General features: G+C 45.4%; 1 protein-coding gene across 1 annotated transcript in view; it reads right to left on the bottom strand.

Moving 5' to 3' along the window:
• Window positions 1-21,250, bottom strand: part of RBM6 (RNA binding motif protein 6) — a 54,208-nt gene that overhangs the window by 23,892 nt on the left and 9,066 nt on the right. Inside the window, exons 5-6 of the mRNA XM_085236233.1 lie at window positions 20,619-20,688; window positions 8,882-8,955 (exon numbers count right to left, since the gene is read on the bottom strand). Of these exons, the coding sequence (XP_085092359.1) occupies window positions 8,882-8,955; window positions 20,619-20,688 (144 nt within the window). The remainder of the gene's footprint in view (window positions 1-8,881; window positions 8,956-20,618; window positions 20,689-21,250) is intronic.

Genomic DNA, 21,250 nt, shown 5'->3' with positions numbered 1-21,250 from the left:
AAGACTTAAAATTACTTTCTCGGTAACTCTTCTTCTGAGATTCTCAATGGAAAATACAGCAAATGTTTGCTTGAGCTTTTACTGCCATCCTGGCTCTAATCTGGTACAAGAAACTCATCTGAACATTGCTAATTTTCTTTTGAGACGTGAACTGTACATCACAAAACTCAAGATTTCCCCTGCTGCCTACGAGAACAGAAGAGAATCACTTTCCTCTTCCTGCTCTAAAGAAGACAGTCTCAGGAATTTAAATACTTGAATCTCGTGTTTTCAGCTTTATAGCCCTGACCCTCATTAAAAATGTACTTATCATATGACACACTTGATTTGAGACCACTTTCCTTTTGGAGAGTGTGGCTTCAGGAGGCTGCTTGCTCATCCTGAGGAAGACGTGACTAAGCGAGTGTTTGGGTGGGAGACGCAGGAGGACACTTGGATGTAGCATCTGGTAGTTGTCAGTGCACACACACTGTGCAACAGCGCAGCAGAACAAACCTGAAGGCAGAACTCCACATCAGACGTTTCACTGCAGCCTGTCAAACCTCCATATCTTCTGTCGCTGCAGAAGGCAGGAGGAATCTTCCATCTCCCCCCTGTGTCTTCTTGGACAAACAAGCTTCAGGATTTTTCCCTCTCTGCCCTGCTATGAGGGTAATATGAGCCAAATGTACAGTAAGCTGGTCGCATAGGAGTGCTGAGGACCTCTCAGGTGCTCTCCTGTTCATACGTGCTGAGTGCAACAGGTCACTAGATGCGATGTCAGAAGAAATTTTCCCTCTCTCAAGTGAGAGGAGCATGGGAAGTTTGTGCCTTTCCTCTGAAGCACAGAGGATGAGACATGCAGAGTGACAGCAATGCTCCAGATTTCTTTCTTCAGCATACAGTGCTTTTTGTAGGTATTAAAGCTTTAATAAGAGTCCTGAAGCTGCCCTGTGGTTTGAGGGGCAATGGGGTAGATAATACTGATTCCTTCTGTGTTAAATACCTGTTTCCTTGCTGCCAGTGATTTATGCATAACACACACAACAGTCCGCTCACAGGGCATGTCAATCCTCATTTCCCACTGTAATCACAATCCATTTCTAGTCAAGAACATTAACATCTCAGTAATAGTCAAATGGAAACAGAAATTCACAAATAAAAGTTGCTGTGATCACAGCCATAGCTGTGATCTTGCATTGCTTAACTTGGAACACTTGAATTTAACCTCTTACATGCATGATCCTCATAACCTCACCAGAACGTAGCAGAAGACAAGGTACCCTTTTTGGACATATCCCATCAAGGTACCCAGACCTCCAACATAAATTGAGCTGGAAAGAAAACAGACCAAAATCCACATCTGATCTACATTCCGCTCAGAGTGCTGGTCATAACCACAGCTACACCAAAAAGCAGAGTTTCAGCCTCTCGTTCTCTTAAGCAAAAGAAACTGTGCTTCTGCCTTCCCTGGTGCCAGGGAGTATGCAGTCTGACTTTTTTCTCAGCCTCAAGACTCGAGCTTTTACCGTCCAGCTCCAGCATTATGAGAACAGCTCGCACAGCAAGGAATGGAAAAGCAACCACCAGCAGACAGCACAGAGCACGAACAAACAGTTCTGGTGCCGAAGCTAACAAATATGACTCATCAAGTGAAAACTGTAACAACATTTTGGTGTGCTCCCACTTCTCAGAATAGGCCAGATGGAGTTTTAGCACTGGAATCTGGTGCAAAAGCTGGTAAAGCGCTCCCTTGACACTGCTGGGAGTGGGCTGAGGACTGCCATCTCTTTCGCTGTGACAAGTCCTGTGCAAACCACTATGCTAATACTGTGATAGCAATTGATCTTGCTATGGAAATGGAAGTTACAGTATGCTCACTTAGGTGCCTTTATTCATGGAAGCTGAACTCATACAGACACTGCTTCTGTTTCCTTTAAGTAATTTCAGTCCTATCATCCACTTTCAAGAGTACAGAGGGAATTTCTGAGAGTGCATCTGCAGTTCTGTTAGTCAGCAGCTTACTTAAAGGATGACTTCAAAAGCATCAAAGCACACTAGTGGTATAAGTCCCAGCAACTTTCAAACAGGAGCTCGATCAAAGGATTTCACATCTTCATCCCGAATCACCATCTGACCACACAAACAATCTACCAATTGAAGCGATGCACTAGCTGCACTACAGCTGATTTACCACAACCCTTTGAAGCACCACGATGCTACAGTGATAAACACGTGCTTACACAAGAATATATTTGGAATTTCTACAGATCTTCACAGAATATCAAGCAATCATTGAATGTAACCACAATAAAAAACATAACCTGGGAGTAAGAGCAGGCCAGCAGAGCACTGCTTGTTGTTTTAAGATGAATCTACACCTAAACGTAGAATGCGTGATTAGGATCTCCTTGTCGTTACAAGATTATCTGCTAATATGTTGAGAAGACAGAGCCAGATTATCTTCACAGATAGAGCAGCATCAGTATCCTGCATTCAAGGACTACCTGAAATCTTTCTGACTCAAGGCAAAATCTTACCTATACGTGAATGAATCGTGCAAGATGCCACGTCACACAGGACCATGCTTTGCATGTTGACAGTAATAGAGGTAAGACTACTGAGGTGTTGCTCTGGCAGTAAGTGCCCTAGAACACAACAACAGTCCTACAGAAGAAGCAGAGAGCAGACCTATCCATGGCACATGCTGCGTTTCACACTCACAAACAAAAGCTTTCATATATCCCCATATTTATCAGCAGCCATGCTGGGCCTGAACAAAGGTCACACGTTGCTGGACGCTGCACAGCAGTCTGAGGTACCCAGCAGGAGTAAGTGATGCACTGCAAGCGCCATACAGTCAGACAGAAAGAACTGGAGGTGGATCTTGGCAATCACTTATAGATCAAGTTATTTAAACAAACTTTGGGAAATGACATTATTCCTTAATGTTAGACAGCTTAAGCTCCTGACATTTCAAATAGAACGTGTATCCCAACAGAGAAATACCTGATTACCAAGGCGCTAGAGATCTACAAAGGAAGAAGGGATATTTCAGAGATACAGCATCACACAGACTTGCTAATATCAACTGGTAAAAACAACAAAAATGTAACCAGAGTATAACTGCCATGGGGCCACAGAGAAAACAGTTTCAATTTGGAGTAGAGTACAGAAGGATGCTTTACCTGGACCAATTTATACGACAGTCCACATCAGCTTCAGCGCACGGAATGGGTAATTCTGCAGTACACAACATCCACGTCTGCAGATAACCCTGCTGGCCACACGGCACTGTCAGCAACCAGAGATGCTGCACAACTCCTGCTGGTGCATCTGCCACATGCTTCAAACAGCTCACCCAGAAGCTGTCCTCTGGGGCAGCCCCACTACAGAGCAGCAACCCAACAGCAGCAAGGAAGCATGCAATCCTCACCACGCCAGTGGGGCTGAAGGAAAATAGGAGGATAAAATTTTTGAGTGAGGTCAGGAAGGCAGAGGGACAGGGCAAGATAGGATCAGATGAGTAGACCAAGAACACGCAGCTTCAGGACTCCTCCAGTTAAATGGGCACACACTTTAAGGAAGTTGGCTAACAGGGTTTGCTTCCTGAGACAGAGCAGGACAGAGCTGTGAAGCAGGAATTTGTAGTTTTAATTGACTAAGGTTGGAAAAGCCACGCTGATGGGTGGCTATCACTAGCTGAAGGAAGTGTGTGAAGTCTTTTGCAGAAGATCCCTTACTACCTCCTGTACCAAGGGAAGAAGACTGGGTTCTGCAAAACAACATAGTCAGAGGACTCACATAAGCTTGAAAAGTTGAGATGACAGAAGAAGGTCCAGAGAAGCGTTTCGGGTGCCGGAATTTTGGGTGTTTTACAACACGAGAAATCCTTCCACGCACAAGGAACAGCTCTGTCACTCAGAGTTCTGTCAGCCTTCCTGACCCCCGGAGCAGACGCAGAGCTCGTCCCAGTGCTGCTGCAGGACGTGTGCCCACACAGTGCTGCAGGTCACAGGCAGACCCTGCCAGCACCAGGACCTCTTGCTGCACACTTCCTGACCTCAGAGGCTCGCAGTTCCTACCAAACATCGGTACAGTGCAGCCATCAGTGAGACACAGGTGGGAATGAATACGTGACTGACTCAATACGCCAGGCCTCAGTGACGTCAGGCCTGGTGAGCTCATGATGAGGTCAAACACTGAATCAGACACAAAAAATACAAATGGGCTGTGCTGCCTGGAAATCCAACCAGAGAGAACTTTGCATAGGTCACCGGAACATGCCAAATTACTCAACACACTTGTTTCCTAAACCAGCAGTATGCTGACAGAAGAAACACAGCTGAGGTGCATGGGGCTTCTCCCCCTCCCTATGCACACACAAAGCTGAAGTCTCCAAAAGGTAGTTCTAGAAATCCATGTGGTCAAAAGCAGGGCAGGTTCAACAGGGAAAAAAAAGATGCGGGTGCAATGATATGATCTTAGAAAACTTCACAGCCCTCATAAACAACAGGAAAAGCAAAAGGCTACGTCAGCTGATAATCCAAGGAGGCAATATTAAAGGTAAGACTCTCTCCAGTGCTCTCAGCCTAACAAAGCGGTTTCAGACTATTGGTGGACACCCTCAACTGCTAACACCACTCTGAACTGCAGGTTAAAGCGACCATGGGATGCAGTGAGTTTGTCAAGTGAGTAAATGATAGATACTAGTGGAAATGCCCTTGAGGTTCACGTCAGCCTCCTTTGCAGAGAGCATTCTGCAGGTTCTGAAGAAAAATCTCAGACTCCACAACCCAGTACATCCTACCGAAAGGATAACAATCACTTCTTGCATCCAGACTCATGTTTTCTCTTTAAAATCGCAACAGTGCTCCTTTCACTGAGCACATTAGCAGCTCTCAATAAGTACACACAGCTACAGGTCTCCAGAGTCTGAAGCATTCCCAGGAGAACAACAAGCTCCTTCTGCATTTAGCTGGGAAGGCACCGAGATGTGACTGGCTGCTGCAAATGCTTTGAGGACAGAAAGTCCCAGGCTCTGCCTGCTGTCAAAGCACCTCGTGGATTTAAACACCAACAGCTCCAGCAAAAAAGCCTGTGAAGGCTCATCTATTCCAGAAGCTGTGCTCACACAAAATGCAAAGCACTGCAGTGAATGGATATAGAAGGGGATGCAGAGGAGGAGAAACACACAACTGTTGTTCCCAACTGCACAGTGGTTGAATATGCTCAATTAAAGCAAGCACCCACAAAATACCCCTGTCCTGTGAGAAAGGAGCAGGGAAAAGAGGTACCACTGTGCTCAGCAGGCAGACAGGGAAACTGCTCTCCGACAGGTGCTGCTTGCAGTCCAGGAATGCATGGGGCAAGGCTGGGAGCAGCCACTCCTGCATGTTCCTCGAGACCCCCACAACAACATATAGCAGGTATTTTTATAAGCTCATGCTACAGCTCTCCCATTTTTTCCCCAGAAGGAAAGGATTTAGAAAGATGTTAGTTACCAGCAACTAAAGCTAGGTAAAAACTCCACTAGTGTTGCTAGGGTTGGGGCCTGAGAGGACTTGGGAGATGCTTACTGTGAAGTCAAACAAGACAAATCGTTTGCTCCTAAGCTACAAGTAAATATCCCAATTCCATCAATGTAACAACCAGGTCCACCTCAGTGAAAACAGCCACACATCCAGGCAGCAAGCAGCAGCATCTCCCTGCCTCTCCTCCATCAGCTGCCTTTAAGACATGCAATGTGGTACACAAAGGCAACTTCCTTTATCCCACCCACCTTCTTGAACCCAAGAGCAAGGTCATTATGTGCATTTCTTCTACAAGGAGGAGGAGGGTGAGAGAGAATTCAAGTACCCAAAGGAATCCACACATACACAGAGAGCTGTGGGACAAGCTGCTGAAGCTGTCCCTCAGGAAGCAACGCGGTGCCCGCAGGCAGGAACACTGCTGTCCTGCAGCCCTGCCAAGCCTGACTGCAAAGGAAACACAAGATAAAGGACAAACGCACTGCAACATCTCAAACCGAGAGTAAAGGAGGAAAAGATTAATTGGGGGATAAACTGCATGACTTAGCAGACAGAAATCCCACTTTCCATTTAAAATATTTGTGCCCCCCAAAAGGAAAAGCAGCTCATCACAAACAAAAAGAAGGCCTTGTTAAAAGTCAAACCACAGCCAACTTGTAACAGAAGACCAACAGAATCACCATAACCATCAGGTTGAATGAAATAGAAACAAGTGCTGCACCACGTTCTGCAAAACAACAACAGGCACACTGTCCTACCAGGGCAGAGGAGCAGGCAGCCAGCTCTGTGCTCCCCTTAACTGCAATCCAGCACAGCTCACATACGACAGATGGACCCTCTGAGCTGTGATAAATTGCCACCACCACAATCAACAAGGCAGGAGTTATTTTAGTTCCTTGAGCTGTGGCAATTAATACAGGGGGAATAAAACTCTCTTGCAAAATTTGGACAGCACAGATGATGTGTGCTTCCTGCTGCAGCAGATTTACCCCATTGGATCTCAGTGGGCACATAGACATGGTGGAATAACTGAATGGAGGGTATTGGACCTGGTAAATCTGTAGGTTGCAAATTTGGGAATGGTCTACGCAGAATAAAATAAAAAGGATTTTCCAACAAAGAAATTAAAGACTACAGGGTGGTAGGGAGGAAAACAGTTGTTCCTTAGGCAGGAACAGTTTAATAGGCACTAAAGTGCATCAAAAAGGCGATGTCTGCGAAACAAATTTATTTCTAGCCTGCAGAAAACTGAAAAAGAGGCAGGCTGGCTAGTGAGTTGCTAGAGTGTCACTGTGGGCTGACACTGCTTTGCTATTTATGCTGTCACCAGTGATTAAATTTGACAGGAAGAGTCGATAACCTTCTGAAAATAACTCAACTATCAGAGAGACTGAGCTCTAGCTAACACAGGTTTGGGTCTTGCAGCTTGTAAAAATCCACATAAACTCCCAGTCTACGGAGGTGATCTTACACCTCTACCCTGGAAGGTTCTAAAATGGGCTATCCATCGTCTAAGGACAACTGAGTCACACCACTCCCTTTCTGAACATCTCTATTTGGGTTTCACCGAGAACTTAAAAGTTAGCTTCCTCCCTGGCAGCAAGCCAGATACAAACCTTTATTCATATATTCCTTAATTAAAAGGAAAAAGGGTATATAATCACCCAGTCTGAAGGTCTGCCCTGACTGCTGGTTGAAGGCCAGTCAGCACTTCCTCAGTGCACACAGATTTACTGGTGATCTTTAGGTACTCCGTTCAGCAGGGCTTGCTGCTTACAGGCTCTTTGCTGTAGCAAAGGACCTAATCTAAGTCAAGCACCTGCCCAAATACATTAGGATGCTCAAGCAGAAGGGGGAAAGGAGACATTAACAACGGGAAGTGGAGGAATTCCCAAATTCCACACCACTGCAGCTGTTGGTGTTTAAATCGACAAGGTGCTTTGACAGCAGGCAGAGCCTGGGACTTTTTGTCCTCAAAGCATTTGCAGCAGCCAGTCACATCTCGGTGTATTTGGGGATGGCACTTGCACAGAAAGACATCATTTCATGTGACGAGAGCTAGGGAGAGACTGTGCAGAGGCATTTGGTTAAATGGAGTGACACACATAATTATGTATTTCTCAGTGACAACATAATAAACTGGGAGTTGTTGCAACACTGAAGGGAAAACAAAAGTTGTTACTGATGGTAAAAAGCAATGAATAATTCTGGAGCCTTCTCTAGTTGTGCTCCGCCTTTCACCATCTTGTAGGAATGCGCCAGGCTCTTTCCCAGCAACAGAATTATTTCTGCAAAACGTTTTTCTAAGTTGCAATACCTCTGTAACTGAAAATAGAGGCAAATGCAAGCGCTTCGTAGGACCTCTGAAACCCCAGCTGTGAAGACTCATTAAGTGTAAGCACATTTGTGCACTTGCACAGCTCGGAATCCGACTCGTGACTCTCCTCCCATGACAGCGAGACGCGGGATTCAGGTAAAAAAAGGCTTTTGATAACTGATCTCAATTCTTACTCAGGCAAATTAGGAGGAAGAAGGCAGCAAGAGAGGAGATGTGAGGGATGTAGCAAAGAAACGGGAATCGATTGTTTGTGGTTTTTCTTGGGTGAGCCATCACCCGCAGTTCCAAGGCACAGACAGGCTGGTGTGAAATGGAAATGATCTTTTATCTAACAAGTGTTCTGCATCTCACTTTTGTCTAGTAGCCCACAGCTGTAGCCTCTAATACCAGGTCACAGCAGGCTCCTCTTGGGAACTTCTTCACGGGAGATTTAATCCATCATGCACTTTCAAGGACTGGAAGTGCTCAGATTTACCAGGTGCAACTGAACATAGGGTAGTCCTCATGTCTGCAACGCCAGCTTGGCAAAGGACAAGACAGATATGGGGGAGATGCACAATTAAGAACCTTTCCCACGCATGAGGCATATGGAAAGTCAGCTCAGAGCTGCACACCAGAGCGCTCACCTACAATCACACGTGTCTGTGTGCGCACACACACAGCCGGGGGAGGCAGTTAATGCTAGCAGAGCTCTTTCCTACTGCATTTCAGTGTGACTACAAAAGTATCAGGGCCAAAACCTACTTGAGGAGCCCGTCAGCTCCCAGCCTGAATCCAGCCAGTGTGCTGACATACGCTAGGGAGGAGGGAGGACCATTCAGTGTCTGGCAGCTCTCTCACACTGGCATTTCTAAGCCTTTAACAAAGTTCCAGAAACAATATTTAAACCACAGCGTTGTGTATTATGCAAGAACAGATCCTCCTTTGAACGGTTCAAAAAAAACACAAAACCTCATTGGCTTTCCACCACCCCACCAAAAACAAAAAAAAAAATTTAAATCTTCTAGCAGCATTGACCGAAGTGTAAAGCAACCTGGTTGGCTTCCATGCATCCGATGGCCTCTTCCAAGAGTGAAAACTCCACGCAGACATAGCGATAGTCGTAACCTGGGGACAGCATTTAAATACAGACGGGAGTCAAGTTAGTGCCTTGTCATAAAGCAAGCCACATTCAATATTCAATTTCCCTCTCCCTCCAGTGACAAACCCTCTAACCACCACCCCTCTGCCTCAAAATGAAAAGGAGAGAAATCAGGGACTAGCTGGGTGATGACTAACTGCAGTTTATCATGACTTTTAATAGTGCAGCGTTCCCACTTCCCCTTACACAACCCAGTGACAGGCACACCCTTCCTTAGGGCAAGAAATAATCGCTATTTTTTTCTTTCTGTAAGGCACAGTGATTTTCCATGCTCATTTCACATTTTGTACTGTCTTGGGGACAGTGCTCTCCAAAGCAAGCGTTGGTAAGTCATTCCAAAGCACCTTGCTGTGAATGTATTTCACACAAACGACCAGCATTTTAATTTGGGCAGTATTTCAGAAAGAACTACCATGATTCTATTACCTTTGCTATTTTCCCTCCAACACCTGTTCATTTCTGAAGTCCATTTCTTGCATTATTGAACAGCACAGTGGAGCAGGAATCATAACTTCAGCTTTCTCATTCTGGCATTTTATTTCCAATAGATGTTATTGCACGTTTAGTTAAGAGGGTGTGGGAGCTTAAGGTGCTCCCCCAGGAAACCAGATGCAAGAAACCAGAGAGACTTTACTCTTCTTGCTTCCTGGAAAGCTGCCCCTTCAGTTGGCTGTTGATTTCTACTCCAGTTACCTGCACCAAAACGTTCTGGCCCGCAGCAAAGTGCAGGGTGAGCACTACAGAAGTTAAGGCCATCCTAAGAGCCATCCTTGCTGTTGCAAGGAGCTCCAAGAAGAGCTGAGCAACAACCTAAAGTCACAACCTCTCTCTTCACGTGCCAAGGCCACCTCTCTCCAGAACAGTGTTTTCCAGATGACTGTGGGCTGGCATGCCTCTGCACGGGAACACAGCAAGGGGAAAGCTTGGTTCCCCCTTCCTGCTCCTGGTTAGGGGTGAGAGGAAAGCTGTCCTGTATGTGAGTTGCACCATTTTAAGCACCTAGCTGTGCAGGGGAAGAGCTCTTCTCCCTCTTAAAGATGCATGTCTTAACACAGACACATTCAGCCCAGGTATGCATCTGGTTACCACTGCTTCAACCTTCCATGGCAACGTAAACCCACACACACCTCTCCCTGTCAAGGCATTCCAGTCTGCCAGAACACAGCCTCCATGGCCCTCCAAAGTTCCTCCAAAGGTCACTTGCTGCACTCACCCATTTTTCCTTCTGTTTCTTCTCTTAACCATCTTCAAAGTTAACCAATTCAGAGACAAGACTGTACAAAACTATTCCATCACCAAACCCTACTGTGTTTTATTCCGGGAGCTCTTCACACACCTAACACCACATTCCTTGCACATTTACTGCTAAAACAGGACTCCAATCTGAATCCAGCTCCAATTCTACTTCACACAGGAGTTCATTTCCCTACCACATATCATTTGTGCCAATACGAGTGTGCAGGAGGGAAATGTACGAGTGCTGCATTTCAGCTCAGTGAAAGAGGCCGGCTGGCAGTATATCATCAGTGGGGAATGCAGCTATAGCCACTGCATGAAGTGGGCACCTGGAACTCGATGTACAGCTTCAGATGGCAGAAGTGACAAAAAAAAAAGCAAATCTGCTGAGCTGCTCCCAGAGTGCTCGGCAGTTCCAGTCACACTCCATGGCATGGGACAACAAAGCAATGCCTGCTCAGCAGCAGAGCTGCTCTCCAGGAGCAGTGCTGCCCCTTGCTGGAGCATGGTTTGCATTCTGGGCAGGCACCCACTGCCTTGTGGCACGGAACGCAGGCTCACGTAGTGCATTTTAAAGTCCTATTCAAATCCAGAGCCACTTCTCTCCCTCCTATTTAGAAAAGAGTTGTTTGAATGCTGTCAGCCTCTAGGCTCCTGATTCCTGCTCACAGGGAGGATTTTCAAGAGCTGCTGCAATCAGCAAGCCAGGCTCGGGATGCTGTCTTGTTCCTATGTGCATATGAAGTAAGGGTATCCCAAGAGCCCAAAAGCACGACTGCAGAAGTTTGCACTCTTCACCACAAGAGGCAGTTTGCACCCAAGTCCTGATGAAGGGAACGAGTGCTTCAGACATAGATGTAATGCAGCATGGCACCAGTGAGCTCAGCACTAGATGCGAGGCAATTGGATAGAAACACTGAGCTCGGAAGTCTGTATGCTGCAGAACCATCCCATGCATCACACAGAGACAATGAAGCGGCAACCCCAGGCCCTGCCAGAAAGCTGCTCCAGGCTTTCCAGTCTCGTGGTTGGGTTGCACAGAAATGCAGTGCTGCAGTGCACAGGCTGGCCTCCGTCAGGGCCACAGCAACGATGGGAGAGGGAGGCCTGGAGCTGCTGCCACAGTTCCATGAGAGCACCCTTCCATTTCACACTGTGCTGGAAAACCCACTGAAATGGAGGCCGGCAGATCAGCAGCTCTGCTACACCGCACCTTCACAATGCAACATTTGCTTATCTTTTCCCCACCATTGGCAATGATCACATTACCCAGAGGACAAGTTCTGAAACCAAACCAAGCACCCTGAGGTGGGCTGCAGAGGCTGCTGCTGGCTGCCGTGCCTCCCCCTGTCTCCTCTGCAGGGCTGGGTCAGCTCTCTGTGCCACCACTGCTGAGCTCACAGTTTTTTCCCTCTGAAGCCTACACACAATTTGCCCATCAGAACACAGCAATCCAACAGCAGCAGGACAGGGGGTCTGGGCAGACGCATGGGGACGGAGCAGGGAATGACACAATAGGCATCCCAAGGGAAGCTGTCCTTCCCTGCACATCAGAGCTATGGGGCATCCAACAGCACTCTTCAGGTCTTAGTGATAAAACCAAAGCAATCACAGTGGCAAAGCAGAATCATTGCTAATGACTACAGCATGGCTTTGTGACTCGAGTGGCATAAATTCACTCGCAACGCTTCACGTGAAGATACGAGGTTTGGTATCTTCTTAATTAGATCCTTCACTTGCTGTTTATCACAAAACCACTGTGAGGGGATCTACAAAAAGGGTAGAATGGAATAAGGAATGCTGTGTGACTTGGAAATATTTGTGATCAACATGGATTCGCTGTCAAAAACACACACGAAAAAAATCAAATCAGCATGTTGCTGGAGAGTTTGTTACACTGCCCAAATAAACATTCCAACAGGAGTATGCAACAGTCCTCCAGCACTTGAACTCATACAGTGGTTGAGTTGGTTCCCCCTGACGTGCTTCTGCGTATGCACAATCCTTTCTGAATGTTTCCAAAGCGTGCTTGGTTGTTTTCTACACTGGAAGCAACAGTGATCTCCTAATGCTTAGGAGTAAGGATAAATTTAAAGCTCCAGGAAGCTGCTGTACAAACATTTGAATAAGGGAGGTTTTGCTTCTTAAACATGCCTTTTAGTGAAGGGAATTTTGACAACAAATAGCAGGTCCTTGTTAGCATGCCACAGTTGGGCTAAAAATCCTGAATGCGTGACTTAAAATTACCATCTTTGGATTTGAATAAAAATATCAAAGACTTGTGATTTAAAATAAGACTTGCTTCTATACAGGCAAAATTTCTGCTGAACAACTGATACACAGCAATGTGTTATTTCATGATAGTCTGTAACATCGAAGATCTAAATAAAACAAAACCGTAACGTTCTTCTGATACGTGCTGTAAGCAGCATGGAGACATCAGAAATATCCCTCTGGAGTCTTAGGAGGCCAAACGAAAAGATCACATAACAAGAGTGGCTCTGGTCTACGCCAAACTGAAGATACTTTGGGAAAGAAGGCATGATGGCAACATGGCAAAGGTATCCAACTCAAGAAAGCTGATCCAGCTCCTCGGTTCTAGGAATGCACATGCAGCATCACATTACCACCCTCCCTTACCAGAGTAGGGGATTAGGAAACCTTACAACCAAAGTGAAATGTCACTGCTTTCTCGAAAACAACTGCTAGAAAACTCCTGTCCCTTGTGCTGCAGTACGAAGAGTCTCTCTACAGCTGGAAGGAAGGAACAACAGTGGTTTCCTATTAAAGCAGCTCTGTTAGCACACAGTCTTTTGGCAACCTGCTGTAACTTTACAGCTGGGCCAGCTGCAGATGTGCTGGGGGCCTTTGCTCTGCCATCACTCACGCCTGCATCTGCCAGCAGCCTGAGGGAAGAAGATAATGACGGTGTCTCTCTGAGCAAAGCCAGCCTCTGATGCAAGGATGATGGTGCTTACTCTTCCCAGAGACAGCACGGCAGAACAGAACACAGGGTAATCCCCAGTAGAGTTTAATCTGTGTTAAAGAAAGCTGCACTACTTTCAAAGGCAACAACAGCATAAAGTGTGGGGTGAATATGAAGGACTTCTCTCATGGGCTGACAAGTCATCTTGGAGTTGGACGTGATGATCCTTATGGGTCTCTTCCAACTTCCAGTATCCTATTTTATTCTATGACTTCTGCTATCCTTCAAGGGATCTGCAGTCTCACACACTGGTCTTCACAGCTGTGGACACTGGGATTTGCACACTTCTCACAGAAAGAACCTGCTTTTGCTTAGCTGACAGGAATAACTACCTCATTTGTGAGAGGTTTGGGCAGCATGCCCACGACCCCACACAGAAACGTTTCCTGTGTCCAAGGAAAGGTGGTCACCTAGATAGGAGGCCCTGGAAGCCTGTGAAGTCATCCACACCAAAAAGTGAATACTTCTTCTCAAGAAAACGTTAGGAAATATAGGGTTTTCTCCATATTTCTGTACTGCTACAGTGCACTATTATTAGCAGGTATGATACACCTAAAGCCTCCAAGAAGCCAGCACCTCCTGACTAGGCACTGTGTGCACACAACAAGTCCCACCGTGCAGCGAGGCAGTGCAGTGCCAGCTGCAGGGAGCAGGGAAAATGAAGCTGACTGCAGGGTGTGAACATCAGGAGGGCACCCCGCAAGGAGCAGCCAGCAATCAATCTGTGCTAACATACACACACACACACACACACACACACACACACACACACACACACACACACTCAGAAGCCAAAAGCAAGAGCGCTCTCAATACCAGCTGGTAGATTCAAAGCTCCCATAAATTTGTCAGGATTCTTTTCTGCACACATAAATTGGTCTTCAGAGATACTAAAGCTGAAGAGCTGTATTAGAAAAGCTTGCTGTTGAATAATAAATAGAATAATCCACAAAAAGCCATGTCTCCAGTTCATTTCAAAGGCTGAGTGTACACAAGCAACACCTGGTTCCTGGAAAAAAGGTTGTCACTTCATCTCGTCCCTCTGTATAAGAAAATTATACTCTCATGCACTCACTGATGACAGTGCTGCACAAGAGAACAACGCTGAAACCAGAAAATATGAAATGCAGCTGTATTGTGAAAGGTATGACGCTACGGTCCATCCTTCCCCCTCCATCCAGAAGAAAGGATCTGCTTGAGACACGCTCCCAAAATGTGGTCAGTCTACACTGCCCCATAAATTACAGGGACTGTGACAGAGCACTCAGAGCACCAAATGGTGTCCTCTTGGCCTACAAGGGCAGCAGCCATACACTAGTGAGGTGAGGAGAGGAAAAACCCACAACATAAGACATTACAACTTTATTAGAGACACATTATTACGTGATGTCTGTACAGAATTGAGGAATCTAAGGAATGTTGGGGCCATCACAGGACTCCATGAGAGGACTGGAAGCTGCCTGCTTGGGGAGGTTTTACAGAGAAGAAATGGGTTCTAAAATGCTGGCGATGTGTACGTAGGCCTCCAGCACCTGCCACTTAGCACAAACGACTCAGAAAAGCAATTAATCCAATGAAGTCAGCATGCTGTGAGAAGCCTTGAAGTTTTGTATTAGAGATGCAAAAAAAAATAAATAAATGAACAAACAAAAGCTGAGCATATTTCTAAAAGCAGTCACAGAGAAGGACTGTGCACGTCAAAAGGGCTGTGATCATGTTTTATGGATGGTTGTTTGTTGCTTTCTCTATTAAGCATGCTGTAAATCATGAACCAAGGTCGATCACTATTGCAAACACAAACTTCATCAGTCATACTTCTCACTTCCTGAGCCATCACGTCACAGGTGAAGACAGTCTAGCAAGAATGCCTTTTGCCTGTAAGAGGCAACACACTTCTGCCCTGAAATTAGGCAAGACTAGCCAGAAACCTACAACCCACACAGCTGGGAAACCTGATGAAGACTGGCATCAATGACCACGGAGTAATTCCAGCTAGGTGCTTTTTCAGTCCTGGTCAGGCTACTTCGGCTACAAACGAGACTCAGCACTGACAGCATTTCCCTACCTTCTCAAAGACAAGCCCCTCAGAACGAAGAGCTCTGGTGATAAGCAGGTGACCTGGTTGAGCCTTAGCAGGAGGCTCCCAGCGTGCTGCAGTGCCAGCCTTAATGATGAGCCAAGCTGTGTTCTGCATGATTAACACAACAGGCACCTCTGTACCACGTATTAGACACATGTCACGTCATTCCATGGCATGTTCCTTGTAGCAAACTGAAGGATGTAAGCCTTTGTGAGATCTACTCTAATCAAACTCCATAGGGTCGGTACAAGCTGTCTTCATGAGGAAGCCATTAGCTGGCCACAAAACCACCCTGCCAAGGGCTTTGCCTGAGAGTACTGCGTCAGCCTTGTAAAGAAACTAAAGAGCTAGGTTCAGAATGGAGGTGCATGGCTGCACGCTTGCAGAAAGATCCCCTCTCTGTGCAGAACAGCAGTTCAGCTCCGCTGGAAGCTGCACTGAAGTACTTCACAGCAGTCCTGACCTCCTAGGGCATCACCACCCCAACCTTGAGTGATGTACAGCGACTGGGAGGGACCTAAGGCTCAGCTACAGGTGGGCCAGACACAAGCACAGCCATGCTCTCACGCACAACAAGAGCTCTGCTTTGAGAAGAGAACTCTCCCTGATCAGATCTCACCTGGCCTTGCATCCCAGCCCTAGAAAACGGAGTCCTTATCTCTAGTATGGAGGGGTGCATCATTTGAGATCTGTGTCAGTTTCTCCATCAGAAAGGACACGTTTCTGGATTTTAAATTATAAGTTTGACTAAAATTAAATGTTGTAAAGAATGCCATTTTAAATTTCAAGGTCTACTTGGAATATTCCTGCAAACAGTGATTCATTGTTCTGATACAGACAAAAAATGACTGCACTTGAGGAAAAAAAAAAAAATGAAGAAAACCAAAAAGTACTTTTAATAGGTTTACCTAAAGGCTTTCTTAATATTAAAATTTTAAAATATTAATTATTAAAATGCATAACAGGGTACCAGTGTGGCAGAGCTTAGTTAGAGTCCCTTGGCAAAGCCCTAGAAAAAACTGCATTAAGTTTAGCAAAGAGAGGAACGGGGCTCAGCTCCAGGCACCTACAACATAAGAGCCACAGATCTCAAACAATAAATAAATGCTAGTGCACATAGGTGGCTAAGTCAGCAATGAATTATGTCTGATGCCAATGGTACTGGATAGAACACCAGCTTTTCAGAACTGAGCAGGCAGTCGCCATGAAGACGTTGCTAAACTAAAGTAAATACTCAGAAGAGGGACGAACAAACCCAAATCACCCAATTTCTGAAGTGCTGCAGTAACACAGAGGGTGCACAAAAGGGCTGGGGAGACCCCCACTGCCCCCAGCTGTAGCCCAGCTCACCTACTCCCTGCAAGCCGCCGAGCTCCTCTCAGGCCATGCTGCTCTCCATCTCTCCCAGATCAGCAAAGACTCCTCTCAGTTCCCCAGATGTGCTCCTAGAGTCCACAAGGAACACCTCATGTGCTGCCAACAAAGGCTCACTTTCTCTAAACAGCTTTTTCCAACTGTGAATCCTGGCTGGACAGCACGTTCCAAGATTGGCAACTGCAGACTGCATCCAGGAAAACAATCTGAGCAGAGGGCCCAGAGCACGCCTCATGCTTTCATTTATTACTTGGCCACCACTGCAGCATCTCTCGAAGGGAGAACAACTCGGCAGAAGCTTTAGGATAAAGATAGCACTGCATAGTCTCTTCTCTGGGACATATGTATGCATTCACAAAGTGTTCTGTGCACATCAAACACTCAGAATCACTTCTCAGATTTTGCTTATGTCTGATATTTAGTCAGAAAATCAAAAATAGAGCTTGATGAGAACAAGGCAGCACATAAAATAAAATACAATCAAAAGTGTGTACATATTAGATTCCCTGAATGCCAAAAGGTGTCAGCATCAAGTTTTTACCAGTGCTGCCACAAGCTGCTTGTGGTAGCAATGGTAATGGGAGGATGGTTGGACTGGAAGATCTTGTAGGTCCTTTCCAACCTTGTGATTCTATGATTCTAAGTTCCCAGACTGACAGAGAAGGACCCACAGCCTGGTGCTGTTGTACTGCACTAACAGCTCTGTGGCAAGAGGACCACTGGGAAGCCTTGAAATCAAAGGGAGGAACTTCCAGCTGGGGAGCTCACAAGCACCAACAGGAGCTTATCAGACAGCTACAAGTCAGCACTGTTAGCACCTACCAAAGAAGCAGTGCATCTGCAGCTCTGCAACAGCAGTGGGCAGCAAGAGGCACGAGATGCGAAGCTGAAGCAAGTGATGGACTTTGGCAAAATTCCACCATCACCTCCGGGTTTATGCTTTGTAATGATTAATCAGACAGGTTCAAACACACTTGAAAGGAGAAGCTGGAAGCTAAGCCAACAACCTAATGGTTCTGCCAACGTTTAACATGATGTTGGAAGAAACCCTTTTCCCCCCAACAAACCGATGATGCTACTTTCAGTCCAAACGTACAGGCACCAATTCAAAAGATCTGAGACAGCTCACAGACACAAGGAAATACGAGATAACATTGCACTGGGTATTGCAGTGAAATTCCACTCTGATGTTTTCTGATTGTCTGCAAATACCTGCTTCTTTGATTCAAACAGAAAAACTGTGCCACTTCTTAAGGTCTTTCCATTCGCCACCTTTTCAAAATCTAGAAACTGTTACAGTCTGTGCACTTCAGAGACGAAACAATCTAAAGAATAAACAGCTTGCATGCATATCAAAACCCCAGCAGGTACACTAAGAACAGCGTTCCAGGCTTAGCACAACCTTCAGAGAAAACACACTTCCCTCAGCACTTCCAGTATGTAAAAAGAAAGGTGTTTGTAAAGAACTGCTTTATTTCCCCCCCCCAGAAAAGCCAACCATATATTTTCCCTCAGAACAGAGCCTTGAGGAAGATCACCCAGTGGAATCATCGCATTGAAGCTGCTGAGATCATCTTTATGAAAAGCATTGTGTCCTTGTGAAACTGATCTGAACCTCGCTTCTTTCAAGTTAATTGCGTGCTATTTGTTATGGCTGGTTTTGTTCTCCAGCAGCTGCAGGCATTCTTCCCTCCCAACCACACTCAACATGAAGTACATGCACACATGATTAATGTTATTTTTAACATTTCTGGACAGCGCTCAGAATTATACAAGCCACTCTTCTGAGCCAGGCTGCTGCTGTGGCGGCACTGAACCCATACACGAAGGCAGCCAGGTGGATCAGAGACATGAGCAATCCAGGAGGTTTGCTTTTAACTCTTCATTTACACCACACTCCACTGTAAAAGCCACGTTCAGCAAAAGACTGGCCTCTAGTTTCAAACGGCCTTAGCTTATCTGAAGTCCAGATGAACTCAATTCTGCACGTTTCTCTGTAGGATAATCTCACGTGAAAAGCTGGATTAAGTTTACTACAGCTTCTAGTTACCCAATTTCAAGTAAACGTTTACACAACCCAGGAAGCTTTTCTGTCCTAGATGTACATCCATCTTGTGTAACGAGGATCAGAAAGCTGTTTAAATTAGTAGCTGCATTTGCAGCCTCAGGACATGATGCAAAACAGTCTTTGAAGCATCAATATAACCTAGAATAGCACTACAGTGCTTAAATTACTGATGTTGAAAGGACAAGGTTAAACACTGGTTTTAAATAGCTCACAAAATGTGAGCTGGTTTTAACTTCGTTCTTCATCCCCTGACTTTTGCAAGCTGGGAAAACTTTATAATAAAATAAAATCTGCTGCTGCTGAGATAGACTGAAACAGAATGCAGCTTTTACAGAGACACCAGGAGGGCTGCAGCTCTCACTCTATATGTGACCATCAGCAGACGTGAGGGCTTCCACAATCAACACCAGACACCACCTCTCAGATGATCACCTCTGAAACTGGGAATGTGTAAAACACAGTGGTTCTCTAACGAGGGCAGTGAGCTCTGGTACTAAGTTGTAGCAACGAACGCAAGGAAGAGACTTACAGAAACACCCCCACTTCAAGTGATTTATTACTGAGAAGTTGCTTGTTTCAGAAAATCAGCAACTGGCAAATCACATTGAGAAGGACAAAAAGTGAACTTGCTGCAATGGTGAGGTTGTGCTCAGTGCTGCACGGCTGACAGCCACGCTGTACTGTGTTTAGCAAAGAGGAAAGGAAGCAAGAAAGATCGTGCCCTTTAAGCCATGTTTGTTGGGCCAGACCAGATTATGTAACTCAAGTGTTCTTTAGTTCAAAGGTTCGTGAGAAGGTTGTGAAATCTCCTTTGACAGCTTCCAGAAACAAAAATATACTTGAGAAATACCCAACTGCCCCAGTTTCTGTCCCCAGCTACTAAACACTCAGGAAGCCTTTATATAAAAGTACTGACATGAAGGATTCCGGCTGCTCCACGTGCAACCCGTACTGGTAATATGGAAAAGCACTGACGACAGTAGAAGCCTCTGCTTTCCTTGGTTTAGAAAGGGACAATGGAAACAGTTCTGCCGTTCTTCCTCTCTTTGGAAAATGACAGAAACGTACTTTGGAGCAGAAGCTATTTGCTACCATCAGAACAGGAGAGGTAACTTTAGATGGTCCTCCTGTTTCCAGGCATTCCCTATTAGCAAAACCCAAACCTCTCTCCAAGACTCACCCCTCGTTTCCTACCACCACGCATCTTTGTTCCAGCATAACACACAAAGCAGCCTTGTAAAGCATTTCTTTCTTCAGAATCCTACATACACTGATCAGACGTACAACAAAACTCCATTCTTTGATATGAGAAGGGCATTCTGGCCCAGTATTTGGATATTTGCTTACAAAACTTGCTTTCTCTTTTTTTTTTTTTTTTTTTTTTTTTTTTCTTTTTTCATATTTAAGAAGGGTGAAGTTTCATGTTACTGAAGGAGAAACATTAGGGAGTATCAGGGGGGCACTATTCATGGGGACACTATTTGTGCAGGACGTGTTCCACAGCCTCACATCTCAGAAACAAGTCTGAGAACAATCCAAAAGGATTGAATAATATTAATTAAAAGAAAAAAAATCTGTTGGGAATTAATGTTTTTTGTTTTTCTTGTTTTTACCCTTGGTAGCTATTCAAACAGCCTTGCTGCTTTTTTCCTGCTGCTCCTACAGCTAGAAGCACCAGGACACATGTAAGCTCTGAAGTAACGGTGAGTACAGCCACCAATTCTGGAGACAAAAGAGCCAAATACAAAACTCAGTGGGCATTTTCATTCCAAAATATCTGTAACTACAGCATCGGTGACTCTAGTGAAACCAGCGAGGTATATATTGGTGTGAAAAATACCCTCTTGTAAACCCCAAACCAGAAGCACTGGCAAAGCATCCTCACCTGAACTGTAATCCTTCAGTCGCAAGTTCTTCACAGGCATCCCATCCGGCCCTCGGAAAGCATTGAGAATCTACAAGAAAACCAGGATCCACTCAGTGTCCAAAACAAAACCTCAGAAAGTGAAATCCTTGCTTGTGTACAATCCTTTTCCCCTAAGGCATCTTTTGTTAACTCAGTTATAAACAGCTACGCTTTCCTGATAAAGCTCCCACAGTACCCGAGAACTGTTTTTTGAGTTTTGGGGAATATTTGATCATTTGTTTTTTTGTTTAAATAAGCAACCACTATTTACACCAGACCTCAACTGCTCAGAGCTGTTCTATCATGCTGTTTGCAGCCATATAGCTCCCTTCTCATCCTAATTTAAGGTCAGAGAGATCTTACTTGCCTTCAACGGACAGTTTCTGCCAAGAGTCCTCTACTAACCAGATTTCAGTATTAAGCCCCAGAAGAGCTGATCACCACAGCTAAACCTTGCAAAAACTGCTGTGTGTAGGTGTTCTCCAGTCTGGAGCTGTCACCAAAGAAAAAAAATTAAGTAGAAGTGGAAGCCTTTGAAAAGATAACTTCTTTCACCTTGTAGCCTAGATATTTTTTTTTCCAACTCAAATGAGCAGGAGACATCTTTTCGT

Source organism: Meleagris gallopavo, chromosome 14 (genome assembly GCF_905368555.1).
Source record: "Meleagris gallopavo chromosome 14, MGAL_WU_HG_1.1, whole genome shotgun sequence".
NCBI lineage: Eukaryota > Metazoa > Chordata > Aves > Galliformes > Phasianidae > Meleagris > Meleagris gallopavo.
This window is presented reverse-complemented; position numbering and strand designations above follow the sequence as displayed.